General features: G+C 38.5%; 3 protein-coding genes and 1 non-coding gene across 5 annotated transcripts; 1 reads left to right on the forward strand and 3 right to left on the reverse strand.

Moving 5' to 3' along the window:
* Positions 1-1883: 1883 nt before the first annotated feature.
* On the reverse strand, positions 1884-1955 carry TRNAP-UGG (transfer RNA proline (anticodon UGG)). The gene has a single exon. It is a non-coding gene; the product is annotated as a tRNA-Pro (tRNA).
* Positions 1956-2693: 738 nt separating this feature from the next.
* LOC147508193 (Calcineurin-like metallo-phosphoesterase superfamily protein) lies at positions 2694-7247 on the reverse strand. Of its 2 annotated transcripts, XM_086599110.1 has the most exons (9): positions 6609-7247; positions 5822-5902; positions 5628-5662; positions 5373-5484; positions 3731-3819; positions 3500-3611; positions 3277-3398; positions 3131-3179; positions 2694-3031 (listed from the first exon to the last, which is right to left on the reverse strand). In XM_086599110.1, exons 1-9 carry the CDS (start codon positions 6828-6830, stop codon positions 2954-2956), a joined length of 900 nt encoding a protein of 299 aa, XP_086455236.1. In that variant the 5' UTR covers positions 6831-7247; the 3' UTR covers positions 2694-2953. The 2 variants fall into 2 exon arrangements, with proteins under 2 accessions (XP_086455236.1, XP_086455239.1); XM_086599113.1 differs by lacking the exons at positions 5373-5484; positions 5628-5662 and having other exon boundaries at positions 6609-6966.
* Positions 7248-7395: 148 nt separating this feature from the next.
* LOC147508194 (large ribosomal subunit protein uL30y-like) lies at positions 7396-8878 on the forward strand. Its single transcript, XM_086600766.1, has 5 exons — positions 7396-7694; positions 7770-7873; positions 7950-8090; positions 8167-8269; positions 8358-8878. The coding sequence occupies exons 1-5, from the start codon at positions 7575-7577 to the stop codon at positions 8571-8573; spliced, it is 684 nt and encodes a 227-aa protein (XP_086456892.1). The 5' UTR covers positions 7396-7574; the 3' UTR covers positions 8574-8878.
* Positions 8879-10013: 1135 nt separating this feature from the next.
* LOC147508195 (FIP1[V]-like protein) lies at positions 10014-21829 on the reverse strand. Its single transcript, XM_086600765.1, has 9 exons — positions 20551-21829; positions 18832-19073; positions 18306-18432; positions 18161-18229; positions 17875-18024; positions 16378-16482; positions 15986-16254; positions 12836-14507; positions 10014-11018 (listed from the first exon to the last, which is right to left on the reverse strand). Exons 1-9 carry the CDS (start codon positions 21349-21351, stop codon positions 10332-10334), a joined length of 4122 nt encoding a protein of 1373 aa, XP_086456891.1. The 5' UTR covers positions 21352-21829; the 3' UTR covers positions 10014-10331.
* Between the last annotated feature and the right edge of the window lie 2555 nt (positions 21830-24384).

The raw sequence follows: 24384 nt of genomic DNA on the forward strand, positions 1-24384 counted from the left end.
TGTATATTTGATGATAGGCACAATAGGGTCTGCCTTGTACCTCTACTAGTTTGGTTCGTGGACCCTCATACCCCTGCAAATTCTGAATTAACGGTAGTATCTCGCTCAACGACTTGTTCAGTGGCACTTGCTCTACCTCGCGATAGGGCTTTTTGTCTCGACTCTCTCTCCTAGCCTCTTCTCTGCTCCTCTCGGGCCACGACGAATACTCTCGGTATCCGCTGCCCTCTTTGTCCGAGGACTCATATCGCCGACGCCCCTCACCTTTTTCCAACGATAACACCGCCTTCCCTGGCCTTCTCACCTCCTTTTGCATGGTGTCTTCGTACCTGATGTACTTCTCTACCCTCGGGTACAGATCCTGTAATGTTGCAATCTCATTCTTGGCTACCAACTCATGTACCCTTGTTCCCGGGCGCAATCCTCTCTCGAAGGCTATCACCGCCCGTCCTTTCGTCAGATTCTCCACTTTCAAGGTCTCCGCTTTGAATCTACACAAGAAATCCCTTACCGATCGGCCGGACCTCGCGCTTTACGTTGAACAAGGCCGCGATGTCCACCGCGCTTCTTTTGGTGTATAAAATGATCAATGAACGCCTGCTCTAACTCCTGAAAGTTATTAATACTCTTAGAAGGTAATCTGTAATACCAATCAGATGCTCCCCTTTTTAAGCTTGTCGCGAACATCATACATCTCAGCCCGTCATACCGCGGCTCCTGCCACAACGGCATATGCTGCCGGAAATGATGAATGTGGTCAGCGGGGTCCCCAGTCCCATCATACCTCTCAAACCTTGGCTGGTTGAACCTTTTCGGCACCTCCGACTTCCAGATAGAGTCCGGCAGTGGGTTGCGGTTCAACCATGCCACCACCTGACTCGTCGCACCTCCCATGCCCTTGGTCTGTTCCAGACTAGCCTTCAGATCGCTGGTGATCATTTCTCTAACTTGCTCCTTGGTGAGCCCCACCACGTTCTTGTTCTTCCACATTTCCCCCCTTCCTCCTCTTTTCTCGCTCTCAACACCTCCCTTTCCGACTCTCTATTGTCTCTTTCTCCCTCCTTAACCCCTCATTTTCTTCTCTCAACCTCGCTATCTCCTCATGCAACAACCTTGTTTCCTCCGCTTCTGACATTACTGTCTCTTCCCTACCTTGCTCCTCCCCTTCACTCCTGACTGATTCCACATCCATCTCGGCGACCGTCGTCTTTTTTGGTCGACCCACTCTTCTTTTTGTTACCATCTCGCTATTTTCCACTCTCTCTCCCCACAGACGGCGCCAAATGTTGTGACCTATTCCCTTCTCCTCCTCTCCTATTCTATTTATAATCTCTCATCTCTCTTTTAGGCCATCCACATGTCCCTCCATCTCTTGGTCCATTGATTGCCGCGTGGAGGGTTCCCGTACGACCCTAGGGTTTTTCCCGTGCTCCTGCTGGGAACGTGTCCTGATGGTACAATTCAGTCGACTATCCCTTCCCGTCAGCGGCTCTACAATGCTAAGCCTTCATACTTGACTCCTATGTCCGCGGCCCTAATAGAATGCCATTCACCCCACTGCATGTCCTCTTTCTGGATCCATCACCCGCCGGACCATCGGCCATCATAAATTGGGTCGCTACAGTGAGGATTTTTAGATTGTTAACTAATGTTATAACAAGGATTTCACACATTCAAAAGGTGACTTCTCATGAACTTCCATATCATAGTTCATACTTCAAAGGGCCATTAAGAAGCTAACAATTAATGCAAGTGCCAATTAATAATGTTGGTAAAATTTTTGGACGATGATATCAGAGGTTTGGGGCTCCCTCATTTAAAATAGGCTTGGCAATCCCTAAAAAAAGGAAGCCAACAATTACATAAAAAAACATGAACAAAAAGGGGCATTCCGAGAATCGAACTCGGGACCTCTTGCACCCAAAGCAAGAATCATACCACTAGACCAAATGCCCAACCTATGGACTAAAAACAAGTGGAAACATCTAAGGTTCGTTTTAATGCCAACAAAACCGAAGGAACTACTTTTTTACCCCCACAGTGGGATTTGTCAGATGTTACATATGGTCTGAAATTTCAAAACCTCATCAGATGATAAGACATGGAGTAAAGTGTGAAAATATTCTCACTCCATTTGACCATTTCGGACAAAATAAAGATCGTAGTCGTGGTTGCTTGTGAATAAGCCAAAGTAAACCCCACTTCACATACCCTCAGAGTTGCCTTCCCACTACCAGAAATGAGATTAATCTAATCTGACTTAGGGTATCTGATAGTGAACCATCACTGCCTATAAGGAGAAATGCAATAAGCAATAAAATTGATTATAATCGCACACAGGATGGCTGTTGGACTAAGATTTTATCATTCTTTCCTTTCTACCCTTTCGGTCTTTCTCTAGATGCAAGAGGGGAGGTCAATTTTGTCTATTTGGTGTTAAGAGGTTATTGAGGCTCTGCTTCGGTGCTTGGGGCAGCATAAGAAAAAAAAACGGTCGGTGAAGTAGATAAAAAATAACGATGGGAAATTTTTCGAAAATTAGAATATACAACCAACAGTGCCCAATACCCATGTAATGTTGACTCTCTAGTCCTGAATTCCTAATTTCCACTTAAACGAGTGAATCTATATGAGTATTCATCTCACAATTCCTTTGGTGCTTTACATATTTCTACCAAAAAGAGATGCCAGAGTGCAGTAAGAAGAAGAACTAGAATAAGTAGAAAACAATCAGTTACAAGATTACAAAAGTATCAAATAAATATTCAAGTAACTAACTGAGGAAGTGAGCAATAATACATTTATAGCTTCAAGGCTAAGGAACTGTGAATCCTACAAATGTACAACCATAAAAAATGAGATACCAATAAATGAAGGGGCGATGACTCAGATATTGAAGAAAATGAGAACAAATAATTTTTGGAGCATAATTGGCTTCTATGGAGATCACTGATTACATGAACTCTTTACCCTGTTGTTGTAGTATAGACCTCGACATTACTACACTCGCAGGATTAATGAAGTAGGATACCTGCCATTTCAGAAGATGCGTCAACTTAGAAATATGTACCTCAGTTTCAGTTTTAATAATGATAATCCTACCAATAAAAGAATGATAAATGATACTTACAATCTCTAGAAGGCCGACTCTATGCAGGAAAAACCCGTTGTGCATTTCTCTGGGGGCAAGGGACACATTGTACGAGCTCAGTCTATGATTTTTTGTCTGAGAAGATAACTCTATTTGCACTTTGCATTAACAGGAGGTCTACTCACCTAGTTACTATGACACTTCCGTTTGCAAAAGGTTCGTCTGCAGGTCCCAGATTCCCAATGTGACTTATGCTACCCTCGCGGATGTAATGGTTGGCGCAAGCCTGTTTACTCATGTACGCATTCTGAAAAATAAATAAATAGGAAGAAGTCGCTCATTATCATGAATTTTTAGAGGGATAATAATTAGTACTAAACATATGAGTACTTGTATTTGTTCTCTTACCACTCCAAATTTTGTATAGATATTGTATATGGACTTATTGACAATATTGATTTTCTTTCCGTCTCTAAGCTCTGCACATGCTATCAGTGAGTCATATCCAACGACTATTCGCCTGGCAAGAGTGCATGCCCAAAAGAATATATAGGTAGTTAGAGAAAAATTCAGTTCGAGCAAAATCACTGGGAAAAAGATCAATGTAAGAACTAAGATCATTTAGTAAGATGTTAGTACCAGTCACCATCTGTCTCTTCTAGTGTCTGTGTCAGCCAACGCAAATGTTCACTTTCAGTGTAAATTCCATTCCCCTTAGGCAAGTCAGCCTGGAGAATTCAACTTAAACTCGGTCAATAAGGCTTGAACAATAAGTCATGGTCACTTCTACTGTAATGAAACTGAGCCAATGAGAACAAAAATATAGCTTCACTCCAAAACTTGGGGCAGAAGAAATCTCTTCCTCAATTCAATAATATCCACAGCAGTAGATTTTATCTACAAATGATGAGTAGTGTGCTTAACTGCTTCAGCCCAGTCTACTTTTTGTCTTCCTCTCATTCTCTTCGAACCCTCAGGTACACATCCCTTAAAACTTGGATTTCTAGTGGTTTGTGTTGCATAGAGTAGGGGTGGAATTCGAGTTAATCGAGCCGAGTTTCACTAAGCTCGGCTCAGCTCATTTATTAAAACAAGCATTAATGTAGGCTCAAGCGTGGCTCATATATTATATGAACGAGCCCGAGCTGAGCTTAAACGAGCCAAGCCTGGGTAGCTCGACTATTTTACACTGTGATGATGGTATTTGAGTTTATCGAGCCGAGCTTCACCCTGCTCGTTTATTAAGCGAGCTATAATATGGGCTCAAGCTTGACTCATTTAGTTAAATGAAAGAGCTTGAGCCGAGCTTAAACGAGCCAAGCCCGAGCTACTCGGCTCAAATTCCACCCCTACTGCATACTAGAGATCTTCTCAATACCTAATTCATCCATAACCAGCTTAGCTATTTTCTAATAAAAATTTTCTCCCAGTATTTTTGGATTTTCATTTCAGAGTTCAAAGCAAACTACAACTAAGAAACATCCTTGACCTAAGGGATTACCAAAATAGTCAACTGGCCAGTGAAGGTTTTATTGACTAAAACTCAAAAAGGGTAGATCAAGAAAACTACAGAATAAAAAATAAGTGAAACCAGGACCCACCAACCAGGCCCTAAAACAAAGAATCTTCAAAACAAGATGGAACTAAACTAGAAAATGCTAAAAATAATCGCTTCAAGTCTTAAAGTTTCTTATCCCGCCAAAAGAAGGCCTTCATTGAGATGGTGGCCTCAATAGCCACAACACCTTCCTTTCATAGTGTCAGTTATTCCCTCTAACCACAAGCCCCACATAACTGCAAATTGAAATCCCACACTCGATCCCTCTGTCAAACCTGCGATGATCGTAGTCTTTCTTAATCCCTACAACAATCGCAGGAGGATTAAGGACTATCTTGGGACAAAACCATTATGTGCCAAGACGCAAGAAGATCCTTACCCTTACCCAGAATGACCTAAATGAATAATCAAAACGAAAGAAGAGATGCCTTATATTGTGGGAGAAGAAGTGCAACAACAGCCAACAAGTGGTGCATTGACTTCCATCCAACAGCAAAAATGGCTAGTCAGAGAACATTCCTCTTTTAATCAGCCCAAGGACACGTACCAAGAATATAACTCAAACTCAGAACGGGAGACCCAGTAGAATTACAGATGAAGTTGGCACCAAAGCCCTAGAACTTCAAAATGGCTCACCACAGAATTACACCAAGACAATGAAATAAAGATCCAACAGGTTATTAGTTTATTTTTAAATCCCGAACTCAGGGAAAGAAATTGCACCTGTAATGATCCAGTATCAACAACAATGAGATCTAAGATCTTCCCAGCCTGCAATGGGATCTGCTTTAGGAAGTATCTCTTTCCCAGTCCATGTGAAGTGTTGGTGGTGTACCTACCAAATTATATTTATGAGAGGTTGACTGGATGGCCTACAACAATTCTGACTATACAAGTAGTAAGTGCTGGAATTTGAAAAATATCATGCTTAGTAAACATACATAAAAACACATGTGAACTGTAAAGAGGATGGTATACCATGGAACCTTCAAAGATGGGAAATGTGCAATGCCCTGCAAAAGCAGTTCAGTAAGGAACCCAATCTGCTTGCATTCATAGTTGTTGTAACTGAAAATATGTACTGGTCACACACCCATATTTGCAACATAAGATAGAACAGAATTAAAAGAATAATGTACTATTCAGTGGATGAACTAGGATGGAAATCTTACCATTTGCAAAGGGTCATCTTGACCAAATTCACTGATATTAATTACAAACTCGACATCATGAATTTTCGCCACCTTTTCCATCTACAACGAGATGGAACACCGTTATTCAACACCAAAATCCAATATTTAAATGCAAAATATCTCTTGTCATCCCGATTTGAATTTGCAATTTTGCACTACATTGAGGTTTATAGGCCTTCACTAGGATTCTAGGAATCATGGAAGTGAAATTTCAAAACCATGCTAGTAGATGGTGTCTGCAAAACTTTTTAACAAAACTTACCTCCATAATATTAAATTTGGGCATCTAACTCAGAACTAATTGGCGATGAGTGACGCAGCTCCAGAATCTATATATCATTATATGAGGCTTTCGATACTCGATAAGGCATTATAAATCTCAACACATAATTCCATGTTACCATTCTACAAATTTGTAAGCATCTAGCATTACCTCACCCCCATGATTGGTTCAATTTTTTGCCTCATACGGAGCAGAACCATAGCATCAACTTCAGAGTAATTGTATATATATATTAATGACCAGTTTTGAAATTTAAGAATCAAAATCATACACACAGAACATACAACATATGAGAGACTAGACATTCATATATGCAACAAAGTGGCTATAGAATGACAAAATATAAATCAAAAGAAGACAGAAAATGACATAACCATTGAGAGAAACAAAAACAACAAGTTTGTAAAGAAATAACAAAGATTGACTTTTGAGAAACATAACAGCTTAAGTAGACCAAAGGGTGCAGATTAAGGGAAAACTAACCTGTTTGAGAAGATGGGTTTGTTGTTCAAGAGGTCTAAAGCCACCTCTAACACTTAGAAAATAAACATCAGCAGCAGCGCTAGCTCTTCTTTTCATGGTGTTTTTGTTAAATGTGGAGTTCTCTAACTCACCATCACCACCAATGTTGAATGCAATAATTAGTGCAATGCACAGAGAAATCTGAGTTGCCAATGTCCATCCCCATGACAATGGTGTCTCCATCTCTCTCTCTCTCTCTTATTCTGCCATTGGTGTTTTAGCACTTTGAGCATTACACATGTTTACAAATTACATGGAAATTAGTTTGTGCTTATTATGTTTCTCGAAAATAAAAATGCTTGTCTTTCATTTCCATTTCTGCCTGAAAAGCAATGGCTAAAAGTTATTGTTGGAGGCTGATCTTCTATGTTTTAGCACCACTGAATCCCCAATCTTTTGCATATTTTATAACATGCGGGCTTATTAGATTTATTCATAAAAACAAATAAAATCGCATCAGATATGTCATATGTACTATTTGATTGATTGAACTAAGGAAAAAGCTATGATAAACCATTTCACCTAGACTTTAGATCGTATTAGTCAATATTCTTATTCTTTACGTTTTTTCACATATCAAAATGATAAATCAAGGTTATCACATCATTCACAATCAAGATACGACTTCTTTGTCCACCACGTCTCTTATGTTTGTGTACCATTATAATAATTTTTTTCAATAGTCTAAAAAAAAAAAATTCCAGAAAATATCCCTAAAGCCGAAGTAAGGCCTAAAAGATTTAAATACGGGATGGCCCATAACGTTCCATATAGAAAACCCTAAAAAAAAAATCGCCTAAAGCCCATCCGAGGGTTTAAGGCTTGTAACTCCATAAAAACCAAGCCATCCAAAATGGCGGAAAAACCAAGAAAAGCAGCAGCAACTTGCTTACGTACCGGAAATAATACTTAAGAAAAGAAAAAGCAATGATGAATGGGCAATCAAAAGAAGAGAAGAGATTTAATCAGAAGAAGCTTGAGAACCAACAAAATAAAAAACTTGTCTTTAAACGAGCCGAACAATTCATTCAAGAATACCGCACCAAAGTAAGAACCATTCCTATGTTTTGTTTTAATAATTAATTGGGTTGTCATTTTAGTTTAATTATCTTGTGTTTTTAGGAGCTAGATTTTGTCAATATGAAGCAGAGGCGTAGGTTGGGCAAATCAGCATCTGCCACCACCACCCCAAAGTCTACACTTATTTTCATCATTCGCATTCGTAGGTTGGTGATATAGTTATTTATTTAACATATGTATTGTTTTCAATTATCAAGTTTTGATCTTTACGTGTACATTCAGCACAAACAATGCTATGCATTCAAAAGCTAAGAAGATTCTGCACCGTCTCAGATTAACGAGAGTGTTCAGTGGTGTGTTTGTGAAAGCAAATGAAGGGTTAATGGATATGCTGCGAATGGTGGAACCTTTTGTCACATATGGGTAATCATTATTCTTTTTCCATTTTTTTACTGAACATGCTCTTTGGTTACTGATTTTAATTTTCCTAGTGCTGCAGGTATCCTAATCTGAAGAGTGTGAAGGAGTTAGTATTCAAGAAGGGATTTTTAAATATTAACAAGCAGAGTGTTCCACTCACTGACAATAACATCATCGAGCAGGTGTTGAATGATTGAATGTTGTTATATTATTCAAGCTGAATGCGTGGTTATGTTTTCTGTGCTCAAGTCTGGTTTTAACTTTTTATAGGAACTAGGGAAGCACGGTGTCCTATGCATTGAAGATATTGTACATGAGATTGCTTCGGCAGGTCCACATTTTAAAGATGTTACCAGTGTTCTCTGGCCATTTAAGCTTAACAGGCCTGAAGGTGGTTTGCAGGGAAAGAAAAAACCATTCAAGGATGGTGGTGACGCTGGTAATCGCGAAGATAGTATCAATGACCTCATCAATATGATGAACTAACTTTTCTGGCAGCCAAGATGTACACTATAAGATGAAGCTAGGATAATATTGCTAAAGAAAAACACCCTAGTTTTCAGCAGCTGAAGCTTGATTTCACTGGCCACCCCCTTGTTTCTTCTCAGTCAACATTTCATTTTTGAAAAAAATTTCAGAGACATTTATGCCAAGTGTTTATTGACTGTTCTTTGGCGACATTTAAGATATTTTACTAGTTGAATCATTTCGATCCAAATCTTGTTGTAGTCAGCTAAACTGCCGATTTTCTCTATAAATCTTTTCTTAAATGTAATATTTAATTTCTGATTGATTTTCATTTTACTAGTTGAATCGACGCCCTCCGTGTCGATCCAAATCTTGTTGGCCCTAAAGTACAACAGTATAGTATACCCCGGAAAGACACTTCTCTTTTCATTGGGGCTCAGAGTTTAAAAACCTGAAGTTGGTCAAATGCTCTTATTCCTATTCACTTCAATTTCTAGTCTCTATCTTTGAGTTACGTGGCAAGTAGCCAAGACCAGACCATTCGTTGAGCAATTTTGTGGTATGCTTGGCCAAAATCTAAGTAATTTGCTTTTGAAGAGATGTGTTGTCAACTGGACGCACAATGCATGTTGCGTCAACAAATTGATGTACACAAGCATGTGTTATTGTTGTATCCGGAGTTCTCGACAGCTGGACGAAATTTGTAAGTTGAGCAAACCACATTTTTGGAGTAACAATCAATAATGGAGTACTTTTTTATCTTGCAAGGGCTAATTTATTTGGTGTGTAGGAGAAAGTTGGCTACTTCAAATTGGAATGCTATTGCCATGAATGAACTCCCTCCGAAAATTAAAATTTAACCATCTCTGTTTAAAATTTCTAGGGAACTGAATCTGATGCACTTGAAGAAGCATACAATAGTGCACGACACCTCAGCACATTAGGGAATTTTTTTCCCCATAGTAAAACAATAACATTGACATAAGTAATATTCAGTAATATTCAGTAATATATACAAAGAAGTGAAGAACTGACTATTTCAATTGTTTATATCTTCAATTTAATTCTCTTATTCTAGAATAAGCAAGGGTTGTTCCCCTCTCGACATGTTATCATTTTGTCAACAAATTATAAAGTGAGTAAACAGCTAATCTACAATACAAAATTAGGATTTCAATCAGTAATGCCTCTTTTGATAAGGCCTGTCAGAGACTGTATTTATGTGCCTCGAAAACTCTTCATCTCCTCTGCAACCTGCTTGTTCAACTCCTTTCACGCAGTGTGATAGAATGGTGCCATCTGGTTGCTCAGTGACGACAATCTCAACAGAAATAACAAGATTCCTGCACAAGATTACCAATGTCGTCATCAAGCATACCCGTCTGCTGCATTAGCAGATACTGGAATTCCATCGCATCCCAGATATCATCTCCTTGAGTACAACATTACAGTAGTAGATGCAGAAATATAAAAATCTGTTCACCAGCCACCAAGACTGGCCGTTTCAATGTTACAATTTCTCAGTTAACATACATAACTAATGTAACATATGTATATACATAATACAGTTGCGGGCGTACTACAAAATAATCTATTGGGCCAAACAAGCAGTCACTGCGTCATAGGGGAAATATGCCAAGGCAGTTAGAGAGTCGAAACTCTTTTTAAGTACCAGGTCTCAAAGACTGGGAGTTTCCAGGTGTCCAGGCATCGCGGAAACAATTTCAAAGCACAAAAGCCAAAAGTTCTTATAAGATGTGATGTCATTGTGCTTAGCTACTCAATCCACCTTCTTTTCCGAGCAGGTCGCTCTGGTTTGACCTCTGCATCTGCAACATTCTCACTTTGGATAGAAACTAAAGCTTCACTTTCCACCTTCTTGAGTGTATTGGTATCCTTCTCAGTTGGCATTGGTGTCTTGAACCGTTCACTTCGCTTCTTTAGCTTTGCAACTGTGTCAAGGTGCCGGTCATCCCCAACTTTGTCTGATTCCACTTGCCTAATACCTGGTAATGGTTCGGTGCCAGCATCTTTCATCTCCAAGTCATGACCACTTCCCTCTTCCCCAACAGGATGTTGGTCTTCAACAGACCCAACTGCTACAATTTGGTCATCTGGCTGTTCACTGACTATAGATGACAGATCATTGTTTTTCCTGCCACTCTCCTTAGCCTTAGATGTAGAAAGAGAGTTAGCGAAGTCATCCCTGTCTTTATTGCTTGTCCAGCGTTCCAACTTGGATCGACCTCTCTTTAGATTTTGTTGTTCATCATCTGAAGGAGCATCTTCTCTATGTTTTTTGGAAGAATGGCGTTGCTGCGGAGCATCATGGTCATGAGAACCCTTCTTGGAGAGTGTAGTAGAGGATGACAACCTTGATTGGCTGCCAGGATCACGGGAGCTTGTGTGTCCAGTGATTGGTACATTGACACTTTCGTGTTCACTTGCAGCCCTACTGCTAACCTGAACAAAGGCAAAATGTTATTACGAGCACATTCCAGTTAGTAAAGGAACAGATTTTGTCCGATCATTTAGATAAATCAAATTGATAAAAAGGGCACTATAGAGGAGTAAATTAGTTAGGTGACATATTTGTTTTTACGAACCATGGTTCTCCTTAGTATAGTAAATCAACAATTGTTGGCCTACTTAATGAAGGGGATTTTGATCCTAGAGTCAACTTCTTACTATACTTTGTTCCCAAATGGTATCGTCTCTGAAACCAAAGACCGGTGGTTGTTGGTTATTATATATCATCTGGAACAAAGATTGACAATGTGAAAAACAAAACTAAAAAAGGTCAGCCACAGAGGCGCACAGATTTGATTTTAAGCTATATAGAGTTTGACCATATTAGAAACATGTAGTTGTAATCTACAACTTGTAATTATTTCCACTTCACTTCACACGTCCACTGCAAAGTTAACTGTGCATGCAAAATGCAAACTATATTATGCATTTGAAAAAGACTACACACAAAGATTGACTGCATCTGCATTGAGTTTCATGCAATGTAGACTCTGCATATACCAAAACACAGTTCTTTTTTCTTCTGATATTTAGAACTTTATTCTCTATTCCCTTAAATCTCTAAGTAGACTATACATAAACAAACAGAACCGCCAGAGAAAGTCGCACCTGTTTTTGAGTTGAAAAACACAATCTCAAGTCCAATGACTAAATTACCTTCCTTTATCACCCAATTTGGTCATGGACTTAATTATAAATTATTTCTCAACTGGTTGGGGTTGCTCCCAAAACTAGGATCAAACTGGATCCTACAGCCCAAATTACACCCGAAAAATGGGTTTTGGCCCCTTATTGTGGTTGAAATATACAAGAGATAAGAATAAGGAAAATGATATCAGAGATATAGCATGGGTGAAAGTGGAGGCTCTAAGAGGGAGTAACAGCTCATGAGCATGGAAGATGACTTGGACATTTTGGATAATTGTAATGTTGAGCAAGGCCTACGCTATCCCCGTTGTCCAACACGTGGAACCCCCCAACCTTCATTGGGAAATTTTGGACCGATAAGTTACGCTCAAGGCATACATGGAAAGAAGGGTGGTAATTGGTAAAAATAGGCTGACACATCAGGAATATGGATATTGAACCCCTTTCTAAAATATATCATTCCGAAAGATCAAGATGTTACGGCCATGATGGAGAACAATAAATGAACGAGTTAGACACAACCAGATAACTTGAAATGATTCCAGGTTCTAGGGAGGGATAAGGCTTGATTTCCTTTTATTACTTCTTTTATTACAGGAACATTTTTTTGTAACACCACATGAAAAAAAGATCCCAGGTTAATCTTACTGCCAAAACTAGTTCAAAGACACCCAGCCAATCTATGTAGCATGGACACACAAAATTTTAAAAAATAATCTGTGTAGGATACGCGTCCACATATATCAGATACGACACACGGTCATATTGTATGTGATATACATCTATTTTGGTATTTCGCCGTGTCCGACACTTTGCATCCGTGTTGGATACGAATACAGTCAATACACCTACCAGTGTCAATGTAAATTAGCTCCTAATTTAATGAATAGTTCAGTTGTCAAGAGGCTAATTGGACTTTTCTGCTCTATGTTGTTACTTTGTAATGGTAAAATACTGGCAAAGAAAGAAGTAAACCTAGAGTTGTTTCTATTATTTATTATAACAGTTCAGTATGCTTTATTTCACTGACAGCTTTATCCGTTCCTTTTAAACCAGTCCACCTCTGATGCCAATTTCACTCTGGGAGTTTTTTTGGGACATACCTTCTCATTACGGTAAGAGTTATGGTCTTCTTGCTTCCTTTTGTTTGATCCCAGTGTATTTTGATCCGTCCTGTCAGAATCTTTGCCTCTTCTGTTCTCTCTGTGTCTTTCCTTGTGCACTAATTGGCTATCGGAGGTGCGGTCATTATGACTGCTTGACCTTTCAGACCTAAGATTTCTATCCTCAATAATGAAGTGAGCTTCCCGTGCATTAACACTGTCACGGCCCCTCTGATGTCGAAAAGTGTCGTCTTCTACGCGATCATTTCTTTTAGAGTGCTCATTAGGCCGTCTTTTATCCTTGTACGGGTAGTCTTTATCAGAAGCCAAAACTTTAGACTCATCCTTCACTCTCATATTCCCCACCCTGGATTTGTCTTCCATATCTCTTCCACTTCTTACTGAATTTCTCCCATCTCGTTCCCGGTTTGAAAGCATATCTTCATAGGGCTGTTTGAGCTTCCTTTCATCCCTCTCTCTCTGCCGCCAGCTCTCCTCTCTCTGCCTAACTGCATGACTGTCATCAGGTTTATCTCTCACCCTTGGTTCATCCTCCCTTTTCCTCTGATCCAAACCATCATCCCTCTCTCGCTTTCTTCGGCTGGTATCCTCCCTAGCTTTATAGCCATGAATGACTTCTTTGTCAGCTTGCTCCCTCCTCAGATGCTCTTCCTCTTTCTTTCTCCTGGGATGAGAATCATCAAAGTTCTCATGACGTATCATCACATTATTATCCTTTTCCCTGTGACTCAGTCCCACATCTTTATCATGATGACCCCTCCAGTCACCATTGTCCAGACGTTTCCTTGAATGTAGATGTTCTTCCTTATCATTCCTCTCACTTTCACGCACTTTACTACTGTGCCTGTTGTAGCCAAATTCATCAACATGCTCCCTCTTCCTTGGGTCTTCATCTTTCATCCTTCTCCCGTGTGTATCATCATCTCTTCTTTGCCGAGCTCCAACAGAATGGTCCCTCTCCCTTGACCTCTCAATGTCCACAGTCTTAACACGTGAAAGATGAGTTGGATTGAGATCCCAGTCTCTGTAAGGATAAGAAAGATGAGAATCTTCCCTAACCTTTACAAACATACGGCTTCGGTCCATCTCTTGTCTCCCATCCAAGACATGATCGTGCTTCCTTCTAAAATCATGAACATCTCCATCACGACGCTTCTTGATTTCTTCCATGCGTCTAGATCGCGCTTCTTGAATAACTTCTTCCTCTCCAGCATCACGTCGCATATGATAATCCTTGCTGCTACCCGATCTCGCTTTACTGTTGTCACTACTGCGTGTGGCCCTAAAACCCTCCACACTGCCTTTGTCTTCGACTGTAGGTTGCTCAACTCGAGAACTCAGTTTTTTCCTTCTAACAGAAGGAATAGGGCTTCCATCTCGAACAGTGTCACCAGAAATAATCACGTCCACATCCGTTTCATCCCCTTCCAAAGCAACACTGCTATCATCCAACACATACTCGCTGTTTGTATCAACTTTCTGTTCTATACTTGGCTCCCTTACAACCTCAAAATCAACTGTGATGCTTTCTACTGATTTCTCTCTCTCACTACCATGGACTTTGTTTACATGGGCACTTTCACAAGCGATCACATCATTACCACGCTTACAATTTTGATGAGAATACCTGTCAGACGTCCCCTGTGGCAACCTGGAAAGAAGTTAAAGCTATAAGCTCATATAGGTTGTCATAAAAATCTGATTTGAAACTTCCAGTGAAGCTACTCCACGAACTGGACATGGATTACATACAAGAGAGCATGCAGCATACAGAGAAAATGAATAAAGGCACGATATGATTATCAAATAGGTCAGTATTTGCTTTAATGCATTCTTCATAAAGGAATAAAGGGTGAAATCTAAACCAAAGGAAATATTCCTCGTCCACGATCCCGCAACAAGGACGAGGAAGATAGGCCTTGTTAGGTTGAAAACAAGAGCCAGATTTAAGGGCAGATAATCAGACTAGATCCCATTGCTCAACATGTTCCACACCTTGTCTCTCCAGGAAGTAGCTGATTACGTAATAGAGGTGTGGAGATTCAACCATTTCCGGTCAGTCTAGTGAACCCTGATACGTGAGATCCCAGACTATGAAGGAAACACAAAATTATTTACGTATATCTCAATCAGCCAGAAACATATAGCTGCAAATAGTTATGGGGTATAGTTTGTGAATACAAACTTGATGTTGGATATATACTTCACTGGAAGATATTAATATGTATTAATCAAAAGTGTACTAAGGGAAGTTTAAAGGAGCACATTACCTTTATTGTACCGATTCATAGCATGGTAAACAAGGTTATACGCTTATATACAGCTACACCTTTTGTTGTGTGTTCACACTAAAGTAACTTTTTTTCCCTTTTGAAAAGTTTTCTTTTTACATTTACAATTATTTCTGTGAATATCCTTTCTAAACAAGAAAACAAACTTCTTACAGACACTTAAAATCAGATTTATTAACTAAGTACGTAACATAAATGTTTTTCTCATATACCGCATGGTTATATTTAATGATGTCTCAGAGAAAGTTCACACTGACAAATCACAATTCTACACCGCATGCAAGGAACAGTTACAAACTTATCTTGAACATTTGTACTCTGATTCATTCTACATCCTCTCCTTCCTCTTTTTCTCTTCTTTTTTTCCCATTTCTAACTCTAATAGTATTTTGCAGGACACTTTGGGTATTGCCGTATTGGCTATACATAATTTTGTGAAACTATCCAAAGATTCCTCATTTAGGATGGTCTTAGGAGACACAAAGTTTCTAACAACCCGATTCTAGCTCCAACTGAATTAACTAACAATGCAGCTCCGTTTCACACCTCAAGCAGGCGATAATTAATAGTAACCTATTTAACATATGAGGATGAGCTTCATCAGAATTTAGTAATATTGCAGCTCCGCCACTCACCTAAGGCGGGCAACATCACCTAAAAACCTAATAACCACACGAGGATGAGTTCCCTGACAATGAAGGAGCTCTACAATCCGGTTTTAGTCTATACACTTACATAAATAGATTCAAAAAGACAAAGGGATTCAAAATACTAAGCTCGAGTACTGCCTACTTATAAATATGAAACAAATAAAATCTGCAAGACAAACATGCAGTACCTCCCTTCCTGAGGTGCGCTCTCCTTAGAACCAGGATTATATTTAAATGGTACTTCTGGAGGGGATGGCAAAACCTCATCGCCTTCAGAACCCATATGCTCTCTTCTACCCACCATCTCCTTCCTACTTTTGTAAGGTTGGGGAAGACGGTCAAAATCTTCAGCCTGCGCAATATCTTCTTCACTATCTTTGAGATCATCTCTCTGTACATCATTGTCGGCATCACTAGTTGCGATTGCATCATCATCCCCAGAGTCCTGCAAAACAATCTGATCATCCAGGAACTTTAGTTTATTGATTTTACTATTGAGAATATAAAAAGAAGTATATTATTATAATCAAAGAAGTGTTGGTTCATTATTGACATTGTGACATTTAGTTATTGATACTACCTCTATGATTGCATCTGAATCACGGATTCGCGGCGGCCTGGTATCAATGGAAGGAAGCCTTTCAGCGTTATAACCGCATTCCACCTGTATGGCTCTCCCTGTTGGCTGGTTTTGAAAACAAATAGTTGAGAGTAAATCCAATAAATATTGAGAAGAGTTGACATAAAAGAATTCGTGATTTCCTTATGGAACATCAATGGAATGAACATAAGACTTGCATATGGTATTGACTAAATCTTAGGCTGCAATTCCTTGAGTTTTCATAGCATCTATAGGATAAGGGATGTCTTTTTGGGTACAAAAGGTCAAATTAAAACAAACGAAGGGGTTCTGAACATGGCTGTTTGATGCTTGGTCTCGGTTCTATTAGTAATGACTCAGACTCTCTTAAAGCCTTATAACACTGCAGGATAAAGAGAAACTTCCATAGAACTTTGAGAACCTTAGAGCGTCCATAAAGTTACAGTGCATCCAGAGAAAATCTATTGAGAAGCTAAGAAACGTGCTGATTTGCTAGCTTCAATAAGTACTGATGGAGAAAATGTGATGTATTGTGCTCCTCTTGAATTGAAATCGTATGAATTTGACAAATTGAGTGTGATGACAAGAATAGGAATTTTAAATGCCACTTACGGGCTTCCACTCTTCCATAACTCAAGCATATTAAAAAAACAAAGAAACAAACAACGGTCTTGATCAATCTTTATTCTCAAGATGCATGTTTCCTTTTACGCTACTAGTATTAAGAAGCTGTGGCGCAGACACTTTTAGTCCCCATCAAAAGTAGGGTAGGGTCAAAGGTTCGAATCCCTTGACCCTTTTTTAAATTTCAAAAGAACCATTTAATTTAATGTACTTATTTATCTGTCAAGAATGAGATCAAACCCAATATTTAGAGCAATTGCAAGGAACAATAACCATTGCACTAAGTCTATCTTTGTACATAACAGTAGAATACTGCACTGTAGTGGGGCATCCACAGAGCAGTCTCACTGTTTGTCAAAGAAGGAGAAGAACAGAGGAGCAAGCTGAGAAAAGAAGATGGGACAGACAAGACAGACAGGAAGACATTTGTTTGTTTTTAAGCCCCGACCTGACTCAAGAGTTCGCTCTGGACACGAAATATATTTTAGGAGTCATCTTGTCACGGGTAATTGCTACAATATACAATGTACATCCTAGTTCAGATATGTATACATCTTAATCTAAGAAAAGATTAATTCTCGTCTCTTAGATGCTTCTGCTGATTTGCTTTCTAGTATTGAAAATTTGCACATCCAACATAGTAAATTAATTATATGCTGTTGGATATGCTATAAGCGTTAAAGCATCTTAAAATATTAATGTTAAGGAAAAGCATCTTAAAATTTTGAAATGCCACACTACCAAAACATCAATAGGGGGAAGAAAAGTTTACATCACCATAAAAAATATTGAAGAAGGTTCATTAGTCATAAAAAAAAATGTCTAAATTACAAATATGCAAGTAAGCCATACAATTAGTTGTCGTGCGCGCGAAGCTCCTCTTCCTTGGCCAGTCAAATCACTCAGCTCGCCATCAGACTTTGGAAGATGTGGATTTTCTGCAGATGGATCCTGAATGCCAGCGGCTGCTGCAAGTTCAGGTGGAAGATCTGGATCATAGTCCTGAAAGATGAAAGAATTAGTGCAATAGCAATTATCTGTCTTTACCACCAACCACCTCCCCTCTTTCTCCTCCTATGTAGGAAGTAAATAAATGCATGGAATAGCAATTATCTTCCGACTGCATGAAGAAGTATACCTGCTCGGAACGTCCACTTTCATAAACACGGATTTTGCTTTGCATGGTAGCTTCCAGACGAAGTTGCTCCTGTGTTATCATAATATGTCTCCATCAGTCAATTGATAATATTAAAAAATCTAAATGGACAAGAGCTTTCACTAACCAGCTGTTTGCAGTAATCTTTCCAGTTCTCCTCATTCAACTCAAAATTGAAAAAGTTCGATAAATCAGCGCCGGGGTGTCTCCATGGCTTGTCCTCAAAGCTCTCAATGTCGATGTCAAATACTGTCCTGAAAACAAAGGTGACGCTGAAAATTATAGAGCACAGAAACAATTATTGCATAATGGTTCATCAATTTACTCGATCAATTTTCAGTTTTACTCTTCAATTTTGGTTCTTCGTTTTATACTTCTTAATCTTCAAATTCTAATGAACTTTTTATAACGTTTCTGCTACACTACAACCTCATAAATGAACTCGTTCCCAGAAAAATGGACTCTTTTCCAAACTATACTGTGCACAGTTCAATTCCTATTTTATTAAGAATAAATGGAAAAGCTGGAAAAAAAACACGCACAAAACAAGACGTGTCTATTCAGTAGCACGCGATGTATGTAGTGATTAAATAGCATGCTCTTATATAAGATAATTAGAAATCGTATACGAGCTTATGAAATGCAAAGATTACTTGTGAGGTGGAAGTGTAAATTCAAATCCACTGCCAAAACCTCGTCCAGCTGAGGTGTTGGGCCAAGCAGAGTGGAAAGGCTTCTGCATTCCAGGAGCAATCTTGAGCCCTGTAGGTCTCCAATCACCTCTACCACGACCACCAATAGGACCCATATTGATAGGCGGACGAACTTGACCTGGAGCACTTCCAGGACCAACAATAGCTCCTCCGGGGACCACTGCTGCACCAGGTCGCACATACTACATGCAAAAACAATTCAAACTAAAATTAATAAATGGAGTACAAGGAACATAAGTGCCATAAAAATGAAATGGGGCCAAAACAAGGGTCCAGAAATCATGCAATATTATTAAATATTGAATTAGATACAACTCATTCCTCCAAAAAATTTGAAATTGGCTCAAACCACAGAAGGTAACAAAAAAAAGTTACACTAACTTTCAACTGTATTCATAATCCAAAATCAGGTATCACATTTTATGATAAACAATCACTTTCCATCTAAGAATTTACATGTACTGATATAGCAACAAGAAAAATTAACGCATAAAGCAAAACAAATAAATAAGTTTTGTAACTTCTGATTAAAAACTTTAGGAAGTATCACATAAAGGATGGACAGACTGCAACAACAGTGAAGTAAGAGCTATACATAGGTTTATAGAACAAATTATTTCTTTTTAGAGGGGAACAAAAGAAAATACTAACTTGGTTAAGAAACACAGGCTACTCCAAAAATCAGAACGGGCTTTTCCTTGACCCCCTAAATCGTTTAAAATGGAATTTTAAAATAATTTTCCACTAGTTGAAGAAACATGTAGGACCAATCACCTAACTTTCTCCACAAGTAACCCAAGAGAGACTCGAACACAAATATTACAAGGGCACGAGTTATGCAATTTTTTAGAAAAGTGTTTACCACTCCTTCACAAAACAATCCACAGACAAGTATTAGTCAGTCACAGGGAAACAAGCTCCCTACGATTTTGCAAGATACTCGATGCATATTTGCTTTAAGCCCTGCTACTATACCAGATATCACAAGAACATACTGGCAGATAGCTCGCTATCAACCTCAACCATGATATGGACAAAGATGATACGCCAGAGGAGAACCTAATTCAAATGTAATCTGATTATAAACGCATTAGATAGATTCTGAATAGGTTTGGACCTCCAAACCTTGTACACCAATGCCCCAATGTCTCCAACATGAATTGCTTTATTTAATTGTCATACAGTTTATACTGATCATGTTAATGTGAAATAGCGTAGTCAATCCGTCCTTTTCCCCTTCCTGTCGTGAGACCTCTTTCAAATGTTTTGATATGCCAAAGAAAACTAGTCAAACGGGATTCATGTAAAAAGCGCAAGATAATGTCATATTCTGTAATAGATTTCGGCTGTTGCATTGGGATTTTTTTTTTCAATTGCCCTTCAGTAGTTCAGTCAGTCCAGAATCTGAACATCAGCATAGCTACACAGAAAAATGAATAACAATAACAATAACTTCATAATAGTAGCCAAAAATATGTTCATACCACTTTTTATTATAACAAAGAACGCATACATTACATTTAAACGACCAATTCCCAGTACTAAATTTTTACAATTTCGACTCCAACAGCTGTATATAAACCTACAAACAAACATTTCTACTATAACTTTTTTCATACAACATGATGTGTGTGGTGACAACAACACTGAGAAACTGACCTTGAACTGAGAATGGTGGGGATGGTACATATGATTATTGTACCCGATCCTCGTGCCACCAGTACTAACCACTCCTGCATTCGCTTTCCCGTTCTCACCCGCTTCTTTCCTTTCTCCATCGCCTCCCTGTGTGGCATCATCTCTCCATTCCTGCTCCTCATTAGTCTGCTGCTGGTGATCACCATTAGCAACAATAACTAAATCTTCACCATCCTCATCATCACTTCCCATTCCTTCATTATTATTCCTATCCATCATTCCCATACGCCCATCATTATTAAGTACAATCTGTAAATCATCTTCACTATCACTATCCCAATCATCATCATCATCATCATCATCATCATCATCATTTTCCCTATTACCAATACTACCCTCCTCCCTTTTCACATCAAGAATAGAAAGACCAGGAATAATAACTTGTTCTTGTTCTTGTTGAGTATCCAAATCCACCTCAACATCCAACTTCTCTTGGACTTCTTCTTCTTCTTCAACCATAAAAATCCCACCTTTACCATTTTCTACCTTAACATCTCTTAATTCCAAACCTCCAATATCATCAGCCTCAACTTCTTCTTTCTTGACTTGAATTAAATTCAACTTAAAAGGACTATTTTGACCATGAATTTCAAGTTTGGGTGGTATTGGGGTTGGGGTATGATTGGAAAGGGGGAAAGAGTGAGTGGTGGTTTGTTGATTAAGATCGGGTTTTTGGGGAGTAGGGAAAAGGGTAGGGTGGGAATTTGAGAAAGGGATGAGAACGTCAGTGTAAAGATCTCCGAATTCGTCATCGTCATCCATGGATGATGGAGAGAAAAGGAGATGGGGTCTTTTTCTTTCTTTTTCTTTCTTTCTTCGTTTGATGGAGGAGGAAGGCAGGAGAGAAGGAGATTTTTATTTTTATTTTTTCTCTTTTTTAAGTTTAAGTTGTGATTATTTTTTGGAATTTGGGTTTTAGGTCATTTGACTGGATTTGGGATTTGACTTGATCATACAAATTTGGTTTTAGGTCCTTCAATGATTGAATGATAGAACCTCTTGCTATCGTTATTGTTTGCGTTTGACATTGTCTCTAATTAGAAACCGCAAACGATGGTGACTGAGGTTAGAATTTACTAATAGTCATTAGAATTTGAGACGAAGGAAAAGGTGATGGAGGGAGATTTGGGGATGGAATATAGTTAATTGATTTGGGATTAGAGAAAAGAGAATGTAAGTGGGGAGTTTAGATTGAGAGAAGAGAAAGAAAGTGGTTTGCAAGGTGAACTAGAGGAAGGAGAAAGGAGAGGTATTATGACAGACATTCATTTGTAACGTTGGACCCTTCATCCCAAAAGACCTCCTAATAGTCAAAAAGTTAAGCAATTATAGCAGTACCTAAGTATAAAGTTCTTACAAGGAGTTTTGTTGATCGGATCATCAATTCCTTATTATATCTACTAGTCTGATGGAGGTGTAGCACCTCTGGCTTAAACACACGCATCTGAAATCACTAAAATTTAATCATCAATAGAGGGGCAAAATAGTCATACAATAATATCAGAGCAAAACAGTCATTGAATTAAAAAAAATTAGGAGAAAAAATTTTCACAAAAAATGGACCAAGAGTCAATATAGCTGGGAGCTGGAATTTTTAAAGTAGTTAAGATTATGGAGCAAAAGCTCACTATAGGACTAAAGTCCACCTGGTGTTGCTATGCCATCACTTCGATGCATTGGAAGGCACATAGCTCAATAGCGAGAGAAGGTTGCGCCAAGTATGCCTTAGACCACGTCCAGTGAAGGGCTACTAAAAGGAGCTGTTAAACCCTTGCCACACAGGATTTTTAAAGTTTTAACCTTGCCGAGCCAAATATGGCAGACTAAAACTTGAATTTCATTCCTAATCACTCTTTTATGTTTTGAAGTGCTAAATGGATACGGACGGCATAGTTTCTGCTCGACATCCTTTAGTTAATAACTTAAGTTGAATTTTTTTTGGACAGACGACGATACAATTTCTGCTGTCCGTCAAAATTTACCACAAGGACGATAGAAACTGTGTCATCCGTCTCTCGAAATTTATTATGGCAGCTACTAGACAAGGCCACAAAATTGGCTGGGTTTATCACACCAACCCAATTTAAAAAGCCTTCTAACAGCCCCATTTGAATGACATTTTGGTTTTTAGGGTGTTATATGGCCAGCCAAATTTAGGAGCCTTCTAGCAGCCCCATTGGAATGACATTTTGAGAGCATTCAGAGATACCGACATAAATAATTGATTTCTCTAGTAGCTTTGTTGAGGTGTTTCCATGGGCACTTTTGGACTTATGAGAGCACAGTATGGAAATGAAATATCCTTTAAACTATAGACGTTTTGGATAGATGAGACTATGAGAGTGCAATGCTTGGATAAACTATAAATGTTTTGGATAGATGAGAGCATAGTATAAAATATTCAGGATATGGGTATTTATCGATACTTAATTTTTAGATATGTATCGTGGATATATTTTTCTCTTTGGGGATATTTGACATTATTTCACATGCAAATATCGTGGATATATCCAAAATATTGACAAATATCGTAGATATTTTTTGATATATCATGATACATTATTTATATTTATTTGAAATATAATGGTAAATATTAAATAAAATTGTTATATACACAAAATATCACAAAATATCTCAAAATATCTCCAAATATCACAAATATCATCAAAATATCACCGATATTTGTAATCATATATATCTCTGAACATATCGTGATATTTATATATCTTTCTCTGAAATTTGGATAAATATCTCCAAATATCACGATATATCGATATATTTTGTACTATGGATGAGAGTGCAATGCTTGGATCGAAATGATAATCTTTAAAACTATGGGATGATGGGTGAACTAGCAATGCTTGGATCTAGATGGGAAATAGGGTTTCAAAAAAAATCTTTAAAACTTTTTTTGTGTGTATTTGGAAGTTTTCCATTGGTGATAATGGCGGGAGGGGGGTTTTGTGGCATTTGTGGCGACAATAGTCTTGGCAATGAAAATTGCAAAAGATTAACAGGCATATCAGATCACGCTCGATTGCTCGAAGGTACCTACAAGATTTCCAGTCTGAGAAGACTTTCAACTCATTGATTAGTCAAAAATAAGATTAATCTCCATATACTATAGATTCTTGAAAGTTAAATGTATAAGTAAATAAATGTGTCGATAATAACTAGTAAATGTAAGTCATGAAATTCCATTTAGTTTGCAGCATACGCTTGCTCCAATGATTTAAAGATTAACTCAAATAATATATTTCTCTCGAATATTAGGATGCAGAAATTAGAACTTCTTGTTTTAAAAGTAGTAAGGAGTAAGTGTTGGAGTTATCCCACATATGAGGAGGAAAAGAAGTTCAGTATGCATGAAAAAAAGGCTAAGCGTCTTCGTCTTCGGTCTTGTCTTGCTCTTGGCACGACGCGCACCCATGTCGTGGACGACGACTTAGTGTTTTTTGGGGCGCGGGGCCGACTTTGGCTTTGCCTTGGCAGTGGCGGCGCCATACGCCTATTTTCGTCAGGATTTCTATTTTTGCGAAACCATAAGTTTGCAATATAAGGTTTGGGTTTTTGGCAAAACCTAACAGACATAACACACAAACCAAGGCAACACAAGAGAGAGAAAACTCAATCTTGAAAGCAATCAAGATTGAGATATAACTTTTACAGAGATACAAGCCTGTAGAGAGAGAGAGAGAGAGGAGTGATCTAGTAAGGTGAGAGATTGAAATGAGTGATTGTAATCTTCCTTCCCACTTTATAAAAAGATTAGCTCTTGTGGAAGTAGGCACCATT

This window comes from Coptis chinensis, chromosome 3, assembly GCF_015680905.1.
Source record: "Coptis chinensis isolate HL-2020 chromosome 3, ASM1568090v1, whole genome shotgun sequence".
In the NCBI taxonomy this organism is placed as follows: domain Eukaryota; kingdom Viridiplantae; phylum Streptophyta; class Magnoliopsida; order Ranunculales; family Ranunculaceae; genus Coptis; species Coptis chinensis.

Coding starts and splice junctions, on each gene's coding strand:
- LOC147508195 (XM_086600765.1), bottom strand. CDS start 21,351: ATGGATGACGATGACGAATTCGGAGATCTTTACACTGACGTTCTCATC. Junction 14,508..15,985: donor AGCGCACCTCAGGAAGGGAG/GTACTGCATGTT, acceptor ACTTCTTTCCAG/GTTGCCACAGGGGACGTCTG. Junction 11,019..12,835: donor ACTCTTACCGTAATGAGAAG/GTATGTCCCAAA, acceptor GCCTTTGTTCAG/GTTAGCAGTAGGGCTGCAAG.
- LOC147508194 (XM_086600766.1), top strand. CDS start 7,575: ATGATGAATGGGCAATCAAAAGAAGAGAAGAGATTTAATCAGAAGAAG. Junction 7,874..7,949: donor TTCATCATTCGCATTCGTAG/GTTGGTGATATA, acceptor GTGTACATTCAG/CACAAACAATGCTATGCATT. Junction 8,270..8,357: donor ACAATAACATCATCGAGCAG/GTGTTGAATGAT, acceptor AACTTTTTATAG/GAACTAGGGAAGCACGGTGT.
- LOC147508193 (XM_086599110.1), bottom strand. CDS start 6,830: ATGGAGACACCATTGTCATGGGGATGGACATTGGCAACTCAGATTTCT. Junction 5,485..5,627: donor CCATCTTTGAAGGTTCCATG/GTATACCATCCT, acceptor ATAATTTGGTAG/GTACACCACCAACACTTCAC. Junction 3,399..3,499: donor TCTATACAAAATTTGGAGTG/GTAAGAGAACAA, acceptor TTTATTTTTCAG/AATGCGTACATGAGTAAACA.